Raw genomic sequence first — 20267 nt, 5'->3', positions numbered from 1 at the left:
ACAAGCTTTTCTTTCATCAGCTACACCACCAGACTGTAGGCACTGACATGACAGCACAGCTTCTGGTTTGAAAGGGCCAACTCACAATCTTGTTCAGAGGACAGAGACTCTTACAGTCTAGGCTTCAGCCACCCAGAGACTAACACACCGAGAGAGAGAGGTGACACAGAGACGACACATTGTGTGAAACACAAGGGCTCAACAGATGCTCCTGTGTGGTGGAGGGGGGATAGAAAATAGAATACAAACACCACATCTCTCCATGCTGGTGCATTTAAGGCGACTTTGGTGGCTTTGAATAAACAAAGCCTCAACACAGGCCATCCTCTCGTGAGAGAGACCCCTTGTCTCGAAAGCAGATATGCTTAGGCTTACCACTAGCAGGCAGTACTGGAGATAGATGTTGAGAGAAGCGTGCCTCAGACACTGATAGTCAATCTTGGATGGCTTTTTGAATGCAATACCCTGCATGCAAACTAAACTGGGTTTAATAATTCAGAAGACAGAAGAAACAGATACTTAGCTTTAAAGAGGTGAAAGTTACACATTATCATGATAAATACCTTGGAATAGATTCATTTAGGTATGTAGGCGTAGGCTAGACCTTTGTCATCAATCACAAGACATTGAAGCAGTCTACTCTATAGTATGTGAACCTGACAATTTGCATAAAACTGCACAGACTTGGAAACAGAATGGCTGAGCTACCTAGTTTCCTTTCCCATTTTTTAAATATCACACTGACAGCTTTTTCTGATGTGATACCCTAAAATTAAACTGACTGATGCTCTATCACATATCAAAATGTCCAGACTGAATGGAAGCAGCAGTGTCTTAGCCAGCAAGTGCCAACTATGACAGACAAAACCAACCAACGACATTATAAAGCACACACCAAATTATTATAATTATTATCCATTAAAACAGGCTATTTGGAGGAGTTGAGGTTAATACTCACGAGGCCATTTAATATATTAATTTCCTTTCTGTGCCAAAGAACCAGTAAGTCGACTATCTGAAGTGATTGTTCTGTACACAGAAATGATCACACTGCTGTTTGAGACATAAGGCAGACAGAAAAGGCCCATCTTGAGCACTAGCCATGTAGCAGGCCATTTAAAATGTGACCAACTCTACCTTGCAACTAGTGACTCTCAGCCCTGCTAGTTTGGGAGCAAGCCAAACCTAAAAAGGAAAAATACCACTCTCCTCAAATAGAAAGCGGCTAACCTCAAATGGTCACAATGATATGGAACGGCAGCTTGCCAAAAGGCAGAACACAACCCCTGGATTTCAAACTGTTGGTTTATAATCTAGGATTAATCTTTTTAAGTGTAATAATCCAGTTATGCTCGGTACTCTTTGATGATTACCTTACCTCAGGGGAACAAACCCCATTACAACGGTTTGATTTGTTTGATCTGAGAAATTTTTAGCTAGCTACATAGCTGTCTTTGTATCAAAGATAATTGTGTAGTTTAGAGTAATTATCGAGGTTAGCTTGCCAGCTATTTTCATCTTCCGCGACACCGTTCTCTAAACTTAGTCAACACTGCTAGCTAGCCAACTTCTACCGACTAGCAGCACTGTAGAAACTATTACATTACAACGGAACAACGGAACGATTTGATTAGTGTAGTGATAGCTAGCTACATAGTTGTCTTTGCATCTAAGATAATTGTGTAGTTTTAGAGTAATTATCGGGGTTAGCTAGCCAGCTATTTTTGTCCGCCGCGACGCCGTTCTCCTAACTTAGTCAACACTGCTAGCTAGCCAACCTTTACCGACTAGCAGCACTGTAGAAACTAATACATTACAACGGAACGATTTGATTAGTGTAGTGTTACCTAGCTACATAGTTGTCTTTGTCATAGTTTGATAATTGTGTAGTTTAGAGTAATTAGAGGTTAGCTAGCCAGCTATTTTCGTCCTCCGCGACGCCATTTTCCATACCTAGCCAACTTTTACCGACGTGCAGCATTGTAGAAACTAAATACATTACAAAGGAACTTCTTGATTAGTGTTATGTTAGCTAGCTACATAGTTGCCTTTGCATCATGATAAAGGTGTAGTACTGAAACTATTGAGGTTACCTAGCCAGCTACACTTTCAAACAAAGTCAACAACGCAGCCACTGCTAGCTAGCCTACTTCACCAGCCAGCAGTACTGTATCATTTTAGTCAATAGGAGTTTTGCAAGGTAAGCTTAACTTTCTGAACATTCAAGACGTGTAGTCCACTTGTCATTCCAATCTCCTTTGCATTAGCGTAGCCTCTTCTGTAGCCTGTCAACTATGTGTCTGTCAATCCCTGTTCTCTCCCCTCTGCACAGGCCATACAAACGCTTCACACCGCGTGGCCGCTGCCACTCTAACCTGTTGGTCCCAGCGCGCACGACCCACGTGGAATTCCAGGTTTCCGGCAGCCTCTGGAACTGCCGGTCTGCGGCCAACAAGGCAGAGTTCATCTCAGCCTATGTTACCCTCCAGTCCCTCGACTTCTTGGCGCTGACGGAAACATGGATTACCACAGAAAACACTGCTACTCCTACTGCTCTCTCCTCGTCTGACCACATGTTCTCGTATACCCCGAGAGCATCTGGCCAGCGGGGTGGTGGCACTGGAATCCTCATCTCTCCCAAGTGGACATTCTCTCTTTCTCCCCTGACCCATCTGTCCATCTCCTCATTTGAATTCCATGCTGTCACAGTTACCAGCCCTTTCAAGCTTAACATCCTTATCATTTATCGCCCTCCAGGTTCCCTTGGAGAGTTCATCAATGAGCTTGACGCCTTGATAAGTTCCTTTCCTGAGGATGGCTCACCTCTCACAGTTCTGGGTGACCTCCCCACGTCTACCTTTGACTCATTCCTCTCTGCCTCCTTCTTTCCACTCCTCTCCTCTTTTGACCTCACCCTCTCACCTTCCCCCCCTACTCACAAGGCAGGCAATACGCTTGACCTCATCTTTACTAGATGCTGTTCTTCCACTAATCTCATTGCAACTCCCCTCCAAGTCTCCGACCACTACCTTGTATCCTTTTCCCTCTCGCTCTCCTCCAACACTTCTCACTCTGCCCCTACTCGGATGGTATTGCGACGTCGCAACCTTCGCTCTCTCTCTCCCGCTACTCTCTCCTCTTCCATCCTATCATCTCTTCCCTCTGCTCAAACCTTCTCCAACCAATCTCCTGATTCTGCCTCCTCAACCCTCCTCTCCTCCCTTTCTGCATCCTTTGACTCTCTATGTCCACTATCCTCCAGGCTGGCTCGGTCCTCCCCTCCTGCTCCGTGGCTCGACGACTCATTGCGAGCTCACAGAACAGGGCTCCGGGCAGCCGAGCGGAAATGGAGGAAAACTCTCCTCCCTGCGGACCTGGCACCCTTTCACTCCCTCCTCTCTACATTTTCCTCTTCTGTTTCTGCTGCTAAAGCCACTTTTTACCACTCTAAATTCCAAGGATCTACCTCTAACCCTAGGAAGCTCTTTGCCACCTTCTCCTCCCTCCTGAATCCTCCTCCCCCTCCCCCTCCCTCTCTGCGGATGACTTCGTCAACCATTTTGAAAAGAAGGTCGACGACATCCGATCCTCGTTTGTTAAGTCAAACGACACCGCTGGTCCTGCTCACACTGCCCTACCCTGTGCTTTAACCTCTTTCTCCCCTCTCTCTACAGATGAAATCTCGCGTCTTGTGATGGCCGGCCGCCCAACAACATCCCCGCTTGACCCTATCCCCTCCTCTCTTCTCCAGACCATTTCCGGAGACCTTCTCCCTTACCTCACCTCGCTCATCAACTCATCCTTGACCGCTGGCTACGTCCCTTCCGTCTTCAAGAGAGCGAGAGTTGCACCCCTTCTGAAAAAACCTACACTCGATCCCTCCGATGTCAACAACTACAGACCAGTATCCCTTCTTTCTTTTCTCTCTTGTCCTTTAACCTTAAAACCTGTTAGGGCTAGGGGGCAGTATTTGCACGGCCGGATAAAAAAACGTACCCGATTTAATCTGGTTATTACTACTGCCCAGAAACTAGAATATGCATATAATTATTGGCTTTGGATAGAAAACACCCTAAACTTTCTAAAACTGTTTGAATGGTGTCTGTGAGTATAACAGAACTCATATGGCAGTCAAAACCCTGAGACAAATCCTGACAGGAAACTGAAATCTGATGTGTGGATATCACTTCAAACATTTGCCATTGAAACACACAGTGGCTTGCGATTCATTTAGCACTTCCTAAAGCTTCCACTAGATGTCCCCAGTCTTTACAAAGTGTTTTGAGCCTGCTACCATCAAAATTGACTGAAAGAGAGGATGTTTACCTTGGTCACAGGAAATGGGCCATTACCATTGTGACGTCGGCGCCTATGGGTACTCTCCCTTTTCGAAACGTTTTGAAAGACAATGCAACCATCCCAATGGAATATTATTGAAGCCCTGGTTGAAAAAGCCCCTAAAGATTTATGTTATACAACGTTTGACATGTTTGAACGAACTTAAATATATATTTTTTTGCTCATTCCTGACGACAAGTCAGGCTCACACGGTACATTTTCACTAGCCTTCGGAGCGCGCTAACGCTATTGGGACATAAATTATTAACTTTTTTGAACAAAACTACATTTGTTATGGACCTGGGATTCCTAGAAGTGCCTTCTGATAAAGATAATCAAAGGTAAGGGATTATTTACAATAGTATTTTTGATGGTTGATCGTTCCAAGATGGCTCAAAACATGTGTAGCCTAGACTATTTTTCTGGGCATACCACGTCGTTTATTGCAAAGTGTGATTTCCCAGTAAAGTTATTTTTAAATCTGGCAAAGAGATGGCATTCAAGACATGTTAATCTATAAGTCTTTGACTGACAATATTACATTTTAACAATGTTTTCGAATAGTAATTTTGTAAATTGTAGCGCTAATAAACTGGAAGCATTTGAGGCAAAAGATTTTCTGAACGTCATGCGCCGATGTAAAATGCTGTTTTTATATATAAATATGAACTTTATCGAACAAAAAAATGCATGTGTTGTGTAACATGATGTCCTAGGAGTGTCATCTGATGAAGGTTGTCAAAGGTTAGTGCTGCATTTAGCTGTGTTTTGGGTATTTGTGATGCATGCTAGTTGCTTTGAAAATGGCTGTGTGATTATTTCTGGCTGGGTACTCTGCTGACATAATCTAATGTTTTGCTTTTGCTGTAAAGCCTTTTTGAAATCAGACAACGTGGTTCGATTCAGGAGAGGTGTATCTATAAAACGGTGTAAAATAGTCATATGTTTGAGAAATTGAAGTTATAGCATTTATGAGGTTTTGCATTTAGCATGACGCGATTCCACTGGCTGTTGATTAGGGTGGGACGCAAGCGTCCCACTGGCCCAGAGAGGTTAAAAAGTCAATGATCTAAAAACACACACTCCAATCTTTTTCATATGTTGTAGCTTAGATTTTATTTTACATCTGAGGTTTTTGTGTTCTGCCACCATCGATTGAGACAACATGCTCTTGAATACAGGGTGGGTGTAATGTATTGGCTGATAAATGTACTAAAATGCAAATAAACATCTCAACTTTCAAAATGGTACCACAAAGATGGTTGAGGTCCACACAGAAGATGTTGACTTGAATGGGAATATCAGTTGATTTCAATTATACCGTCAATCTTCCATAGAAAACTTATTGAACTCATAGAAACATAGATAATAGAATATACATGACCAATTAAGTTGACATTCAACAGTGGGTAGACCGGCGGCCATCTTTTTGGTATAAGTAGAACCAGGTGTGTTAAATTAGGGTAGGACTGAAAACCCACAGGACTGTAGATCTCTAGGAAGAGGGTTGGGCAGCCCTGGTATAAGCTATAACATAAGCAAATATTTTTTAGATAGGCATGAAAGTTTTTTTGGTTTTTTTATTACACAAAAAAATTGAAATGCAACATGTAAAGAATTCGTCTCATGCATCATGAGCTGAAATAAAAGATCCAAGAAATGTTCCATGCGCACAAATAAAAGATCTAATACATTTTCCATGTGCACAAAATGCTTCTCTCAAATTTTGGTGCACAAATTTATATTTCATCCCTGTTAGTGATCATTTCTCCTTTGCCAAGATAATCCATCCATCTGACAAGCGTGGCATATCAAGAAGCTGATTAAACAGCATGATCATTACACAGGTACAACTTGTGCTGGGGACAATAAAAGGCCACACTAAAATGTGCCGTTTTGTCACACAACACAATGCCACAGATGTCTCAAGTTGAGGGATCGTACAATTGGCATGCTGACTGCAGGAATGTCCAACAGAGCTGTTGCCAGAGAATTGAATGTTCATTTCTTTATCATAAGATGCCTCCGACGTCATTTTAGAGAACTTGGCAGTACGTCCAACCGGCCTCACAACTGCAGACCGAGCGGTTTGCGCTTGTCAACATTGTGACAGAGTGCCCCATGGTGGATTATGGCATGGGCAGGCATTAGCTACAGATAACGAACACTATTGCATTTTATCCATGGCAGTTTGAAGGCACAGATACCGTGACGAGATCCTGAGGCTCATTGTTGTGCAAAAACCTAACGTTTCAGCTTGATAATGCACAGTCGTAAGGATCTGTACACAATTCGTGGAAGCTGAAAATGTCCCAGCTCTTCCATGGCCTGCATACTCACCAGACATGCCACCCATTGAGCATGTTTGGGATGCTCTGGATTGACGTGTATGACAGAGTGTTCCAGTTCCCGCCAATATCCAGAAACTTCACATAGCCATTGAAGAGGAGTGGGACAAAAATTCCACAGGACACAATCAACAGCCTGATCAACTCTCTACAAAGGAGAGGTGTCGCACTGCATGAGGCAAATGGTGGTCACACAAGATACTGACTGGTTTTCTGATCTACGCCCCTATCTTTTTTAAGGTGTTTGACCAACTGATGCATATCTGTATTCCCAGTAATGTGAAATCCATAGATTAGGGCCTAATTTATTTATTTCAATTGAGTGATTTCCTTATGAACTGTAACTCAGTAAAATCATAGAAATTGTTGCATTTATATTTATGTTTAGTATTTCTTTTTTTAATAGAAATTATAAAATAGTTTGACAACCCTGTTTATACATTTCTATTGTCACATACACTGAATAGGTGCAGTGAAATATGTTGTTTTACCGGGTTAGTCATAGTAGTGCGGCACCCCTGGAGATTTTAAATGATATCAAACTCAACTGCTTATCTTTTCCAGTAATGAAGGATGTCTCATGGTGCGGTGGGGTATGCAAAATGGGCAAACGTGTATGGAAAATGTTGTTTAAATCATAAGGGATGCTGTCTAAGTGATTGAATTCAAATGGGATTCACCCGTAAGTGAGACGCACCAATCATTCTACTGAGGACCCCCTGATGATTCCTAGGAATTGAATCCAAAACATGTCAGCCAAAGAACAAAGGCAGCACACAGAGAAAGGATTATGAGATGCAAGGTTCCAGGGACAGAGCAGGAGGGGCTAGCCAAAAGCACTTACTTAAAGAGATTCTCTAGGACAATGAACCCTAGACCTCCCCATGCTCTGGTAGTGCATACTCCTTTCACATTCAAACTCATGCCTCTGCAAGGTAGACAGGCTGACAATGTCCGTCTCTGTGTTGAGGATCTGATGTGATCAAGTATTAAAAATGGACTTGGATGGGTAAAGAAAACAGACTGTCTGAATCAGACTGTCCCAATCAACAAACATTTCACGCTGGGTAGCGTGCTGTCTACTTCTAGAAGTTAACTTCTTTCAGAGTAACACTAACGATTCTGGCTGTGAAAAATCGAGATCACTTTTTTCTTCTTCTGATATGCAAATTTAATAAGAACCCTTATATGTAGCTCTACTTTCTGAGCCCTCTCTCCCCCAGAGTCCCCTGGTGAGATAAAGCCTCTTCAAAACCCCATAGCAAATCACATACGAAGACAAAAAAACAGGCCAAAATGAATTCATACATTGCCAGAGACTAAAAAGCAAAGTTGACTGCACCTAGTCCGCATACAATCCTTTTCATATTTATAAGTAACGATATTCAAGAGACATGAGAGAACTCCTCAAGATCTTACTGACACATACGAAGGGCTGGATGAAGGGAGGCAGAATGGAAAGGCCGCTCCCAAACAAGGCCATTTTAAAATTTCTACCACAGATATAATGAGACGTGTTCTCATATGGCAGGACCTACTTATAAAGTTAGCACTTATATGAGGGCTGAAATTAAAATGTTGGGGGGAGAACCTTTCATGTACATGGTTTTTAGATGCCCATGCAATCAAAATTAATTCTGTCTCTTTGCTCACACCAGTATTCCACGGGTCTTTCCCTGATGTCTGTCGATGATGGTGCCGAAGCAATGTGGCGGTCTAGCATGCGGCTTACGCAACTCCTGCAGGTATTTTAGAGTATCGCTGTGCTGCAGGCGTTGCGTTCTGCCATCAAGCTGCTCGCCGCCTCGCCCTCTGATTAATATTTATGCAGAGCTCGGTGCTGCTAGGGGCTTGGGCGAGGGGGGTGTCAGATCACAGGGGCCCAGCACCACGCTGGCATCTGAGGCTAGGAAGGACGGGAGTCTCTCTCTGGCTAGCCTACTCCTTGTCACCCCAGAGTTGGACCTGTCCTAAAGCTACACAGAGTAGTGCATACGGCTCAGTACATCACTGGGGCCAAGCTTCCTGACATTCAGGACCTAAATACTAGGCGTGTCAGAGGAAGGTCTAAAAGACTCCAGTCACCCAAGTCATTGACTGTTCTCTCTGCTACCGCACAGCAAGTGGTACCGGAGCGCCAAGTTTAGGTCCAAAAGGCTCCTTAAAACCTGTTAGGGCTAGGGGGCAGCATTTGCACGTCTGGATAAAAAAAATGTACCCGATTTAATCTGGTTACTAATCCTACCCAGTAACTAGAATATGCATATACTTATTATATATGGATAGAAAACACTCTAAAGTTTCTAAAACTGTTTGAATGGTGTCTGTGAGTATAACAGAACTCATTTGGCAGGCAAAACCCTGAGACATTTTCTGACCGGAAGTGGATACCTGATGTGTTGTATTGACTTTAAACCTATCCCATTGAAAAACACAGGGGTTTAGGAATATTTTGGCACTTCCTATTGCTTCCACTAGATGTCACCAGCCTTTACAAAGTGTTTTGAGTCTTCTGGAGGGAGATCTGACCGAACAAGAGCCATGGAACGATGATGTCCCATTAGACACCTGGCGCGCGAGTTCATGTTGGGTACCCTCGTTCCAATACGTTATAAAAGAGTATGCATTCGTCCACCTTGAATATTATTCATGTTCTGGTTAAAAAAGGCCCTAATGATTTATGCTATACAACATTTGACATGTTTGAACGAACGGAAATATATTTTTTCCCCTCGTTCATGACGAGAAGTCCGGCTGGCTTAGATCATGTGCGAACAAAACGGAGATTTTTGGACATAAATGATGAGCTTTTTTGAACAAAACTACATTCGTTATGGACCTGTGATACCTGGAAGTGACATCTGATGAAGAGAATCAAAGGTAATGGATTATTTACATAGTATTTTCGATTTTAGATCTCCCCAACATGACGTCTAGTCTGTATCGCAACGCGTATTTTTCTGGGCGCAGTGCTCAGATTATTGCAAAGTGTGATTTCCCAGTAAGGTTATTTTTAAATCTGGCAAGTTGATTGCGTTCAAGAGATGTAAATCTATAATTCTTTAAATGACAATATAATATTTTACCAATGTTTTCTAATTTTAATTATTTAATTTGTGACGCTGACTTGACTGCCGGTTATTGGAGGGAAACGATTTCCTCAACATCAATGCCATAGTAAAACGCTGTTTTTGGATATAAATATGAACTTGATAGAACTAAAAATGCATGCATTGTCTAACATAATGTCCTAGGAGTGTCATCTGATGGAGATTGTAAAAGGTTAGTGCATCATTTTAGCTGGTTTTATGGTTTTGGTGACCCTGTCTTTGACTTGACAAAACATTACACACAACTCTTGTAAATGTACTGTCCTAACATACTCTAAATTTATGCTTTCGCCGTAAAACCTTTTTGAAATCGTAAAACGTGGTTAGATTAAGGAGATGTTTATCTTTCAAAGGGTGTAAAATAGTTGTATGTTTGAAAAATTTAAATTTTGACATTTATTTGGATTCAAATTTGCCGCTCTTGAAATGCACCTGCTGTTGATGGAGTGCACCACGGGTGGCACGCTAGCGTCCCACCTAGCCCATAGAGGTTAACAGCTTCTACACCCAAGCCATAAGACTGCTGAACAATTGATCAAATGGCCACCTAGACAATTTACATTGACACCCCCACCCCTTTGCTTTTACACTGCTGCTACTCGCTGTTTATTATCAATGTATAGTCACTTTACCTATGTGTACAAATTACCTCGACTAACCTGTACCCCTGCACATTGACCCGGTACCGGAACCCCTTGTATATAGCCTCATTATAGTTGTTTCTTTTCATTTTTTCCCCTTTAGTTTATTTAGTAAATATTTGATTAACTCTATTTACTACACTGCATTGTTGGTTAAGGGCTTGTAAGTAAAAATTTCACGGTAAGGTCTACACTTGTTGTATTCGGCACATGACAAATAACATTAGATTTGAATTGAAGAGTATTGTGTTTCTGTGGTTATAGGGGTCGTGTAAGAGACCACTGTGCTTAACTAGCTTTAAGCATTACTTAACTATACTTTAAAACCCAGAAATTAGCTAGTCAAGAACATATTTTCTGAGTGTGACTCATGTTGAAGAGACTGGGTGGGTTTTAAAATGAAGTGGGAGATGACTACTGATACTGTTTCAACAGCAGTGTCCTCTCCAACTGCATGAGAGGCGGGTGGGTACATGTTGCCTGTCAACACACACCGCTATTGTGGTGTAAGAACAGGGACGGTTTGCACTGGTGTGTTATGTTCATCATGTGTCCCAGAGGGGAAAATATCTCTGTTGACATTCATACACAAATAGTGCATGAGGCATTCTGATGGGGTCTAGGGACTGCTAATAGCCACACAAAACACCACAGAATGCCATAAATAGTTCAAAGGATTTAAAGTGTACAGAATCTTACAAACATGTAGTTGCTAGCAAGAGAGGTTTAGCGCCATTTGCTACACACACACAATGGTTTGAAATGGAAATCAGATAAAACATATGATAGCTGGTGTGCTTAGGCAGTAAATTTACCCCCTCTTTACCTAAAACCCATTGACATTCAGAGGGATTATGATGATTACATTTAAATCCCAGAGCACTTGTATAGATTTTTCCTAATATCTTGCAGTCCCACGATGACCAAGCTCTGAAAATGGACTGAGCTCTTTTCAGGGAGCCTGAGAGTGAGGCTTTGAGTAAGATGGCTGTCTGAAGTGATCCATTGGCCCCAGGTTGTGTCAGATTAGAGAAGTTGCAGGATTGGCATTTCAACACAGTGAAATAAACCCATCCGCACAGCCCTTGTGTTCTCTGTGTTGAGCCCTATCACTCTACTAGGCCTAAACCTTGTATTGAATGTACTATGATGTTGGCTCATTCATTGAATAAGGTGTAGCTTTATATACCGATACTATACTGTGTGTGAAGAAAGGGCTGACGAAAGAAAGTGCAAAGAGGAACATTGCAGAAGGCAACAACTCTGACAAAATAAGCTATTGTGTTGCTGTTATTTATTAGACGTGGGAGGATAAGGTCTGATATTTTCCATGACAAACATTTTATTGTAGCTGGTTTGCAATAGAAAAACATGTTTGTGTAATTCAAATGTAATTTTTCTTGACAATTGAGGGGCATATGCTCCCAGAACAGCAATTTGATGTGCCAGTAAAACATATATTTGTCCATTAATTGTAGATTAACAACCTTTGATCAGGTGAATTATACAATCATTTAAAGCAGATAACTAGCAGCTACCAAGCCTCGCAATTCATTCATTTGAAGACCAAAAAAATGCACTCATCCTACCTTTAGAACTTCCCCACGTTTAAAACTTAACTCGTCGTCAGCAGTGGCTTTGAAATCGTATTTGGCAATGGCCTCCATGGTACTGGTTGTTGGATAAATGTGGGTCTAGGGTACTTGATAGGGTGAATGCTGTTTTATTCCCTGTCGTTGATGTGTGGAGACCAGCAGTGTCAAAATAAAAACACAGTTCAAGAATTCCGTGATCGGTTGCTTGCTCCGAGTCGCTCCTCCCGTCTATGACCCGTTCCTTTAGGGCTGGATCCTCACATAAAGCTCACAGAAGGTATCTGCAAAAAAAGGAGAAACATGCCACAAATTAATATCTAGAGTCTCTGTTTATGCCTGGATGTTGTGTCGGTCAACCACTGTATGATGATGGGACTGAAATTGACAGATGTTTTTCTAAAAAGAGATGAAGGCAGACAGTTGACATCTTTCAGGTGTGCACTTGATACATTTGATGCTGATAAAAAACAAACCAAACGGCAGTGAGATGGGTGGAGTTTGTTTTGCATGGCTGGTGCCCCGGGTGGACGGAGTATATTCATTTTAGACCATTCCATTGGTCCTTAAGTGAAATCTCAACCCACCTGGGGCACCTGGCAATGCAAAACGAACTGTACCAATGTCAGAATTAAATCCACACTAGTGGTTGGCCAATATTTGACAATTGACAGGCCATTGTTGAGTCAAGGAATGGGGGAGCGCTAAAGTCTGTAGCTACTTCTTGTAGTGCAACATGCCTCATACGAAGTTTACTAGCTCTCCAGTCAGATTCGTTGTTTACTAAACATTTCTTAGCCTGCTTGATACACACACAACAATCAAAACCAGCACTGGAATATTCCATTTCTGCACCAATTCGATACTTTCTGCTACGTAGGTCACTACTACTTACCCAGGCTTACTTACCAATCATGCGAAGTACGTTATATTAACTGACTAGCTAGCTAGTTGGTGAACAACATCTTTCTAGGTTATTATTTGACAATTCACGTTTATGGGAGGCTTTCTGGCAACTCTCGTTATCAGCTTCCACTTGTAGCAAAGTCAGTTAACTTAGTTAGCTAACTAACGTTAGGTACCCACATTAGGGCCAGTGACATAGCCAATTCTACTACATTTGCGCTAAAGTGTTACAGTAGCTAAATTCACTTATGGTGGTTGTACTGTAAAACACCGTTTCCAGCTGTTTTGAATTAGAGCTAGGAGCCAGTTCAAACGCTAGACATCTGAAAGAGGAAGCTAACGTTAGCTAGCAACTAGCCAAAACGAAAAAGCTAGCCGGCTATTTAGCGAGATACTAGTAACAACAAACACAAATAAAAAACACCAACCTATTTAACTAACAGTTATTTGTTTAATATCTAGGTTAAATGTCTGTGTACAGTTATGCATGTCAATTCGTAGTTTTATGCATGGGAAGCAGATAGGCCTATTAGCTAGCTACAGTACTATAGCTAACCAAATCAAAAAAAGAAGAAAATACTTTCGTATGCTAGCGGGTACTGTAGCTGGCTGGCTAGCCTTTGCTTTGTATTCAGTAGAACGAGACAAAAACTCACCCGCCAGTTTAGCTGTGAAATGTAAAGTTCTTGCTTGATCAAATGTCCTTATTGTTTATGATCCACCCTTTACAGTTTTGTTAGTGGAGGTAAATGTACAAAATACGTCTGTTTTTGCTTAAACCCGAACTAGCCAGCGACGTTTATTTCCGCTTCCTTCCAGATACTTCGGGTGCTGCTGCTGCTTCGGCTCCTGCCTCGCGCTGTGAGCAGGGTGTCTGACCGGCCCATAGGTCTCGCCTGCGAGCCACTGGACCGTCTATCGCGATACTTTCACCTGATAGCTAGCTGCATAATGCTCTGTGGTTGCATTGCTGCTTTTTTAAAAATGTAATTCAAGTACAGCGTAAATATATGTATCTCTGTCTGTCACATAACTTTGGTGTGCCTGATGCAGCAATAGGCAATATAGATGAAAGTGTTGTTGTACTATTTAAAACACATTTCTGTTACATAGCTAGTTAGATGGTGAAAAACATAGGAAAGTGCGTCACCTAGTGGCAAATGGTGTCCACTACGGTCTACACACAAAAAAATTATGCTTACACGCTGGTGTCATGGGAAGAAAGGCAAGGAAGTGAATGATTGGAATACAAATAGCTACATTTAGAAGTATTGTCAATGTCCCCCTATCCTGGAAATTGTGGCACGTTTTTTTTCTTAGTTGTTGTCATTCCAACAAACAGTGCCATCACAAACGGGCATCAATCTTGACAGAGGCACTGTTTTACTTGTGCACTCAGGCACTTACAAACTGGTATCACACATAGCCTATTATTGCGGTGATGTAAAATCAGTTGTCACTACGTGTCTCTATGTACCCCTCCTCTTTTTCTATACCATATAGGGCAGGATGCGAAGCCACCATGTGAAATGTTGGCAAGGCGCATCACTGTAAACCTCACAGGTTCCTCAACCTCACTCTTTCAAGAAGTATTCTTGTGCGAGGGAGTGCTTTGATTAGCAACTCTACTGGTGTAAAGATAGAAGACCAATTGAATTTTGAGGAGAGGCTACAGAAATAGGAGCAGGAAAAGGTCAGTTTGTACAAATTTACCCCGTCTCCACTGAATTACTTTGATTGATTGATTGATTGATTGATTGATTGATTGATTGATTGATGTACTAGAATAATTGGAGCCTGGTTCATCACCAATAATTACAGTGCACAGCATCGACAAGGGCGCCCGTGCCTTTCTTTGGGTCTAAGATGTTTACAATTCGGGTTGTAAAGAATGTTGAGTAGGTGCAAATGTTTCACCTGAGAAGTATTATTATCATTATTTTGCATTGTGTTGTCTTTTTGAGACTGTGATGAGGACAAGGATTTTTCCGAAATATTTTGATGTCATTACAACAATTCTTGTCATTATGAAATAATACATTTCACTATTCGACTGCATCTGTTTGAACGTGAAGTGGGTTTTATTGACAGTAGCCAAGCAGTACAATAATAGTATAGCCTACTGATGATAGAATATTCATTTCTATAGTCCACTCTGATGGTAATTAGGCCTACGTTATTTGCCTGTTTTCACATCATTTTTAATTCAGAGTCCATCCTTTTGTTGAGCTTAGTCTAACTTCGAAATGGACTTCGAAAATGTATCGAATGAGAACTGGTCTCAGACGTCTCTCCCATCATACAACTCACCCGAAAGTCCAACAGGTAGCCTGTGATTTTCCTGATTTCATGCATGAATGTTATAATGTAAAATCAATGTTAATGAATTCAATGTTATCCTGGGAATTTAGTCCTATGACTTTTACTTTACATATGAGTGAAATTATTGAATGTGAACGCGTGGTTTAATTAAACAACAAGGCCCGAGGTGTGGTATATGGCCAAATATTACAAACCCCCAAGGTGCCTTATTGCTATTATAAACTGGTTACCAACATAATTAGAACAGTAACAATAAATGTTCTGTCATTCCCCTGGGATACCATCTGATATACAACTGCATTCAGGGCTTGAACAACCCAGTTAATAATTTCCATGAATATCAGCACCACATGAGTTGACAGCTCCCATCTCTGAGGATTAGTTTGGAGTCTTTGATCTTTGTGATGTAGCAGCCAGGAGTGACATTATACTGTTAGTAAAAATCAAGACTTACTGTATGCAAGCGAACACCTGTCTGAATGACACTGCAACATGAGACTGAATGTACTTTTCCTGTCAAACTTACAGAAAATGATGTGCCCTACCACAACGTCCTAATGCCCAGCATTTTCGGTGTCATCTGCTTCTTTGGGATTATTGGCAACTGCATTGTCATCTACACCATTGTGAAGAAGACCAAGTTCCGAGCGCAGCAGACAGTGCCGGACATCTTCATCTTCAGCTTGTCTTTAGTGGACCTCCTCTTCCTCCTGGGCATGCCCTTCCTCATCCACCAGCTCATGGGCAACGGTTCCTGGTGCTTTGGTGACATCATGTGCACGGTCATAACCGCCCTGGACTCCAACAGCCAGATAGTGAGCACCTACATCCTCACCGTCATGACTCTGGACCGCTACCTGGCCACGGTCCATCCCATCCGCTTCAACCATGTGCGCACACCCTGTGTGGCGGGGGCTGCGGTGGGGCTGGTGTGGGTGCTCTCCCTGGTCTCCATCACTCCCGTGTGGATGTATGCTGGCCTTATGCCCCGAGGTGACGGCTCAGTGGGCTGTGCCCTCCTGCTGCCAAATCCAGCCACTGACACCTACTGGTTTACCCTCTACCAGTTTGTGCTGGCCTTCGCCCTACCTCTGGTCATCATCTGCGTGGTGTTCTTCAAGATCCTCCAGAACATGTCTGCCACGGTGGCCCCCCTGCCCCAGAGCAGCTTGAGAGTACGTACACGTAAGGTGACCTGTATGGCTGTGGCTATATGCCTGGCCTTCTTCATCTGCTGGGCTCCGTACTACATCCTGCAGCTGGCCCACCTGTGGATCCAGAGACCCAGCTTTGCCTTCCTATATGTCTACAACATTGCCATCAGCATGGGTTACGCTAACAGCTGCATCAACCCATACCTCTACATCGTGCTGAGTGAGACCTTTAAGAGGCAGTTCATTGTGGCCATCCGGCCAAACAATCGGGTCTTCAGGTTGAACTCTGGCATGGCTGACGGCAGTGTGAGTCTGAGACTGCCCCCAGAGGGTAATCATCAGTCTCAGTCCTCCAGAGACCTACTAGTACACAACATGCTGCCTGTCACTGTGGCTGTAAACTGAGTCAGGAGCCCTAGCCCAGCCCCATCCCTCAGCCCTATTTCCATGAATCTGGGCTCTCACTCAGCTCAGCGGGAAGTGGTGCCCCCATCAGCCAGTCATGCTCCCAATGTGTATGACAGGGTTAATGTGCAATGTATGTAGTATGTTGAGTATGTACAGTATCTATTTTGTACACAGCAGTACTGTGTTTAAAAGACACTTTTCCCGACAGGGACATTCAACTTCATCCTATTAATCCTATCCTATCATGCTCCCATGAAGGAACTGTGAATACAGGGACTTTGTACTAGTATTCAGTTGGCAATTGAACTGTAGGCTATTAGTAACAATGTGAACTTTTATAAAATAATGTCAGCCCACAGTTATCAATAACACTATTTTGCAGTTCTGTTTCAAGTGGTAACAATTTGTATTTCGTTTTCTTTGATGATAATCACATTTGACAGATTTCCACTGCAGTTCAATGTGTTAAAACAGGTTTCTGTGTAGATATGTGATGTCCTGTGATTCTGCCATCGGTCCGTCCAGTCAGTGATCTGAGATGCAGGGAAACCACACCTTGTCGTAATGTAATCTATGTCTATACTGGAACCTGTGTGATGACTGTGATCATTGAGAAAGTTGTGACATATTGATGTATTATTGTGTGCTATCTTTGAATAGGATTTTGACGTCAACTAATATGTTGTCCTTAATCATTTTGTAATGTTGAATATGTGCAGCCCGTCTATTACCATGTAATGTCTGTGATCACCAAGGAAACCTCTGTTGTTATCTTTGGGAAAAGAATAATGTTCTGATGCACCATATAGTGTTGAATGACTGCAATTGATCCAAAGGGATTTCTAGATGTTACAATAAAGAATTAAAGCATGAGACGTAAGAAAAACCAATGCAATACAGTAGCAGCAGAACTGTCGGTGCTAGAGTGTATTTGTGAAGAGCTCTTATTCTCAGAACGGGAAGCACACATAAAAGAGGAAAAAGCACTCTGTCCAAACAAAGCAATATTTTACCTGATGGCTGCTGTAGAAGAGAGGCAGGTTATCTGCTGGTAATCTTGGAAAAGGGCAAAGTTATCACTGGACTGGAAATGAACCATTTGTAGGGTAGTAATGGCTTGCTTTAGAAGGAGAAAAATGCAATAATGAACTCTGCCGCTCTCAAACCCAGAGACCCATACATTACTATTGTTATTACATTCCCACGAAAATTGGATTCCCTTCCAACACTGTCCAGAAATAAAGTACCTGAATTGGTGTTCAATCAAATAAATGTAGTACTAATTTGACAATACTGTGCACTTGTGTGTATGTGTGAGGAGAAAAATGGAGGTAAAGCAAATCAAAATACGAAGGGAATCCAATTTTTGACCGTGCTTTACCAACTCATTAGTGGTATTAAAATGGATCCTGGTTCACTTCTCATTTATGGAACCACAACACTACACCAGGGTACAAATGCATTAATAATACACATCAAGTATTTAATTTCACTCAGTAACTCAAAATGGCCATGACCAAAGGAAAAACCCAGATGAAAGCAATATCTTACTGCAATGCACACAAGTGCTTTTGGAATTAAGAGCTGTCCTAGTATAGGCTGCAGAAATAGTGAAAACAACTGGGGGTTTCTCATACAAGTTCAGCACTCTATATAAAAGGAAAGGGGGATACCTAGTCAGCTGTACAACTGAATGCCTTCAACTGAAATGTGTCTTCCACATTTAACCCAACCCCTCTGAATCAGAGAGGTGCGGGGGGCTGCCTTAATCAACATCCACATCTTCGGCGCCCAGGGAACTGTGGGTTAACTGCCTTGCGCAGGGGCAGAACGACAGATTTGTACCTTGTCAGCTCGGGGATTCAAACATAGTAGAACTTCCAGTGTATGTAAATATTATATATTTACAATATTAGTATCATGGGCCTTTCCTTTTGGCATTCTCATTATGTAATATATAAATGATAAAGGCAGTAGTGTGTGTGCGTGTGCATGTGTAAGGTAATCAGAACATGCATATGCACTATTAGGCAGGCACAGATACTAACCGAGGTGTCTGTTGAATGTTCCTGTGGTAATGGCTTTGTGATGGTCTTCTTTTGAAACACCTGTCTGACGATTTGCATTTCCTGCATTACATGCACGAGTATCCCACAGTGGTTTATGAGCATGGTATTTTCAAACATCCTCGGATGTTGACAGGATTTACGCCGTCAGACACAGTGTCATGTGGACAGCTGTGAATAAGAGACGCAATAATATAGAGTTCCATTGGGCCAGTGGGCAAAGTTGTTTGTAAAGAATTCAGGCTGACGTCATTGTATACTTATTGAAAAAGGAAGGTTTTCCTCAAGTCCTTGTAGTGACCAGAAGAAGATGTCTTTACCTGGCTGGTTGAAATCTGGTTATTTGTAATCCAGATTTAAACTAGAAAATAATGTAATTACGGCCCATGCTAAATAGTGTTGTTACCATAAGGTATGAGTACAAGAAGGTTGTTAACAGGCTGTGTTTCTTTGACGCAAACCAAGGCGGTCCAGTTCAGGATCTGTCTACTTGATTCACAATAGCAATATTGATTAAGAATCAACATGGGCATACTTTTGGAAAAGTTCTTAATGGAGGTTACATTTTTTAGGCCATCTATTAAATGGATTTGGGGGTTTTAGCTAAATCTTTGAAAAACATCAGTTTTTCAAACATCAGTTTAACTGATGTTGTGTTCGTTTCATGTTAATTAATTCTGTGTTCCCGGTTCAAAATGACCGCCACATTATAGCTGATTATAAATCCATAATAATACATATATTATCACCTAATGTTGTGTTAGATCTATTTATTAACTTAAGTTCTTGTGAAGTTTTGAACTCATATTTGCTATTTATGGCCTGTAGGCCTCATTGACCTGAGCTCATACAACTAGTTTTTGACTAAAAAATGCATGATGTATGGATTCTTTTGACTACCGGTATATCAAATACTCAGATGAAACATAATGTGCCATTTATTACAAACTACTTTGTGTGGAAGTTTAACAAGGACATTTGTTTTGAAGCTATTTCAAATGTTTATATAGTGGCACAAAATAACATCTGTTTGTAACAGTCGTCGTAGGAAGTGGACCAAGGCGCAGCGGGTTGAGTGCTCATTTTTAACATTTATTGAACACTTAAACAAAAACAAGAAAACGAACAGACGACAAACAGTAATGCAGGCTAACACACAGCAATGCAAAATCAACCTCCCACAATACCCAAAAACAAACACACTCCTATATATAGGACCCTCAATCAGAGGCAACGAGAAACAGCTGCCTCCAATTGAAGGCCCATCCCAATTAACTAAACATAGAACTAAACACCCTAGATCAGACATAGAAATACACAACATAGAACCTAACCAAAACCATCAGACTAATCTAAAGCAACACCCCTCCATAAAACACATA

At 41.8% G+C, this 20267-nt stretch overlaps 2 protein-coding genes across 3 annotated transcripts in view; one reads left to right on the top strand and one right to left on the bottom strand.

Annotated features, from left to right (window-relative positions):
• Positions 1-13905, bottom strand: part of grb2 (growth factor receptor-bound protein 2) — a 63933-nt gene extending 50028 nt beyond the window's left edge. Inside the window, exons 1-2 of one of the 2 annotated variants that reach the window (XM_014193565.2) lie at positions 13592-13905; positions 12027-12313 (exon numbers count right to left, since the gene is read on the bottom strand). In XM_014193565.2, the coding sequence (XP_014049040.1) occupies positions 12027-12104 (78 nt within the window). In that variant the 5' untranslated portion in view covers positions 12105-12313; positions 13592-13905. Of the gene's footprint in view, positions 1-12026; positions 12436-13591 lie in introns of those variants that run through there. The other variant, NM_001165306.1, reaches the window with a different exon arrangement.
• A 1882-nt stretch (positions 13906-15787) lies between these two features.
• On the top strand, positions 15788-17536 carry LOC106601409 (melanin-concentrating hormone receptor 1). Its single transcript, XM_014193608.2, has one exon. The coding sequence runs from the start codon at positions 15815-15817 to the stop codon at positions 16814-16816; it is 1002 nt and encodes a 333-aa protein (XP_014049083.1). The 5' UTR covers positions 15788-15814; the 3' UTR covers positions 16817-17536.
• The last annotated feature ends 2731 nt before the right edge of the window (positions 17537-20267 follow it).

This window comes from Salmo salar, chromosome ssa03 (assembly GCF_905237065.1).
Source record: "Salmo salar chromosome ssa03, Ssal_v3.1, whole genome shotgun sequence".
NCBI classification, from domain to species: Eukaryota; Metazoa; Chordata; class Actinopteri; order Salmoniformes; family Salmonidae; genus Salmo; species Salmo salar.
The sequence above is the reverse complement of the archived record's forward strand: the minus strand, read 5'-3'. Positions and strand labels throughout refer to the sequence as shown.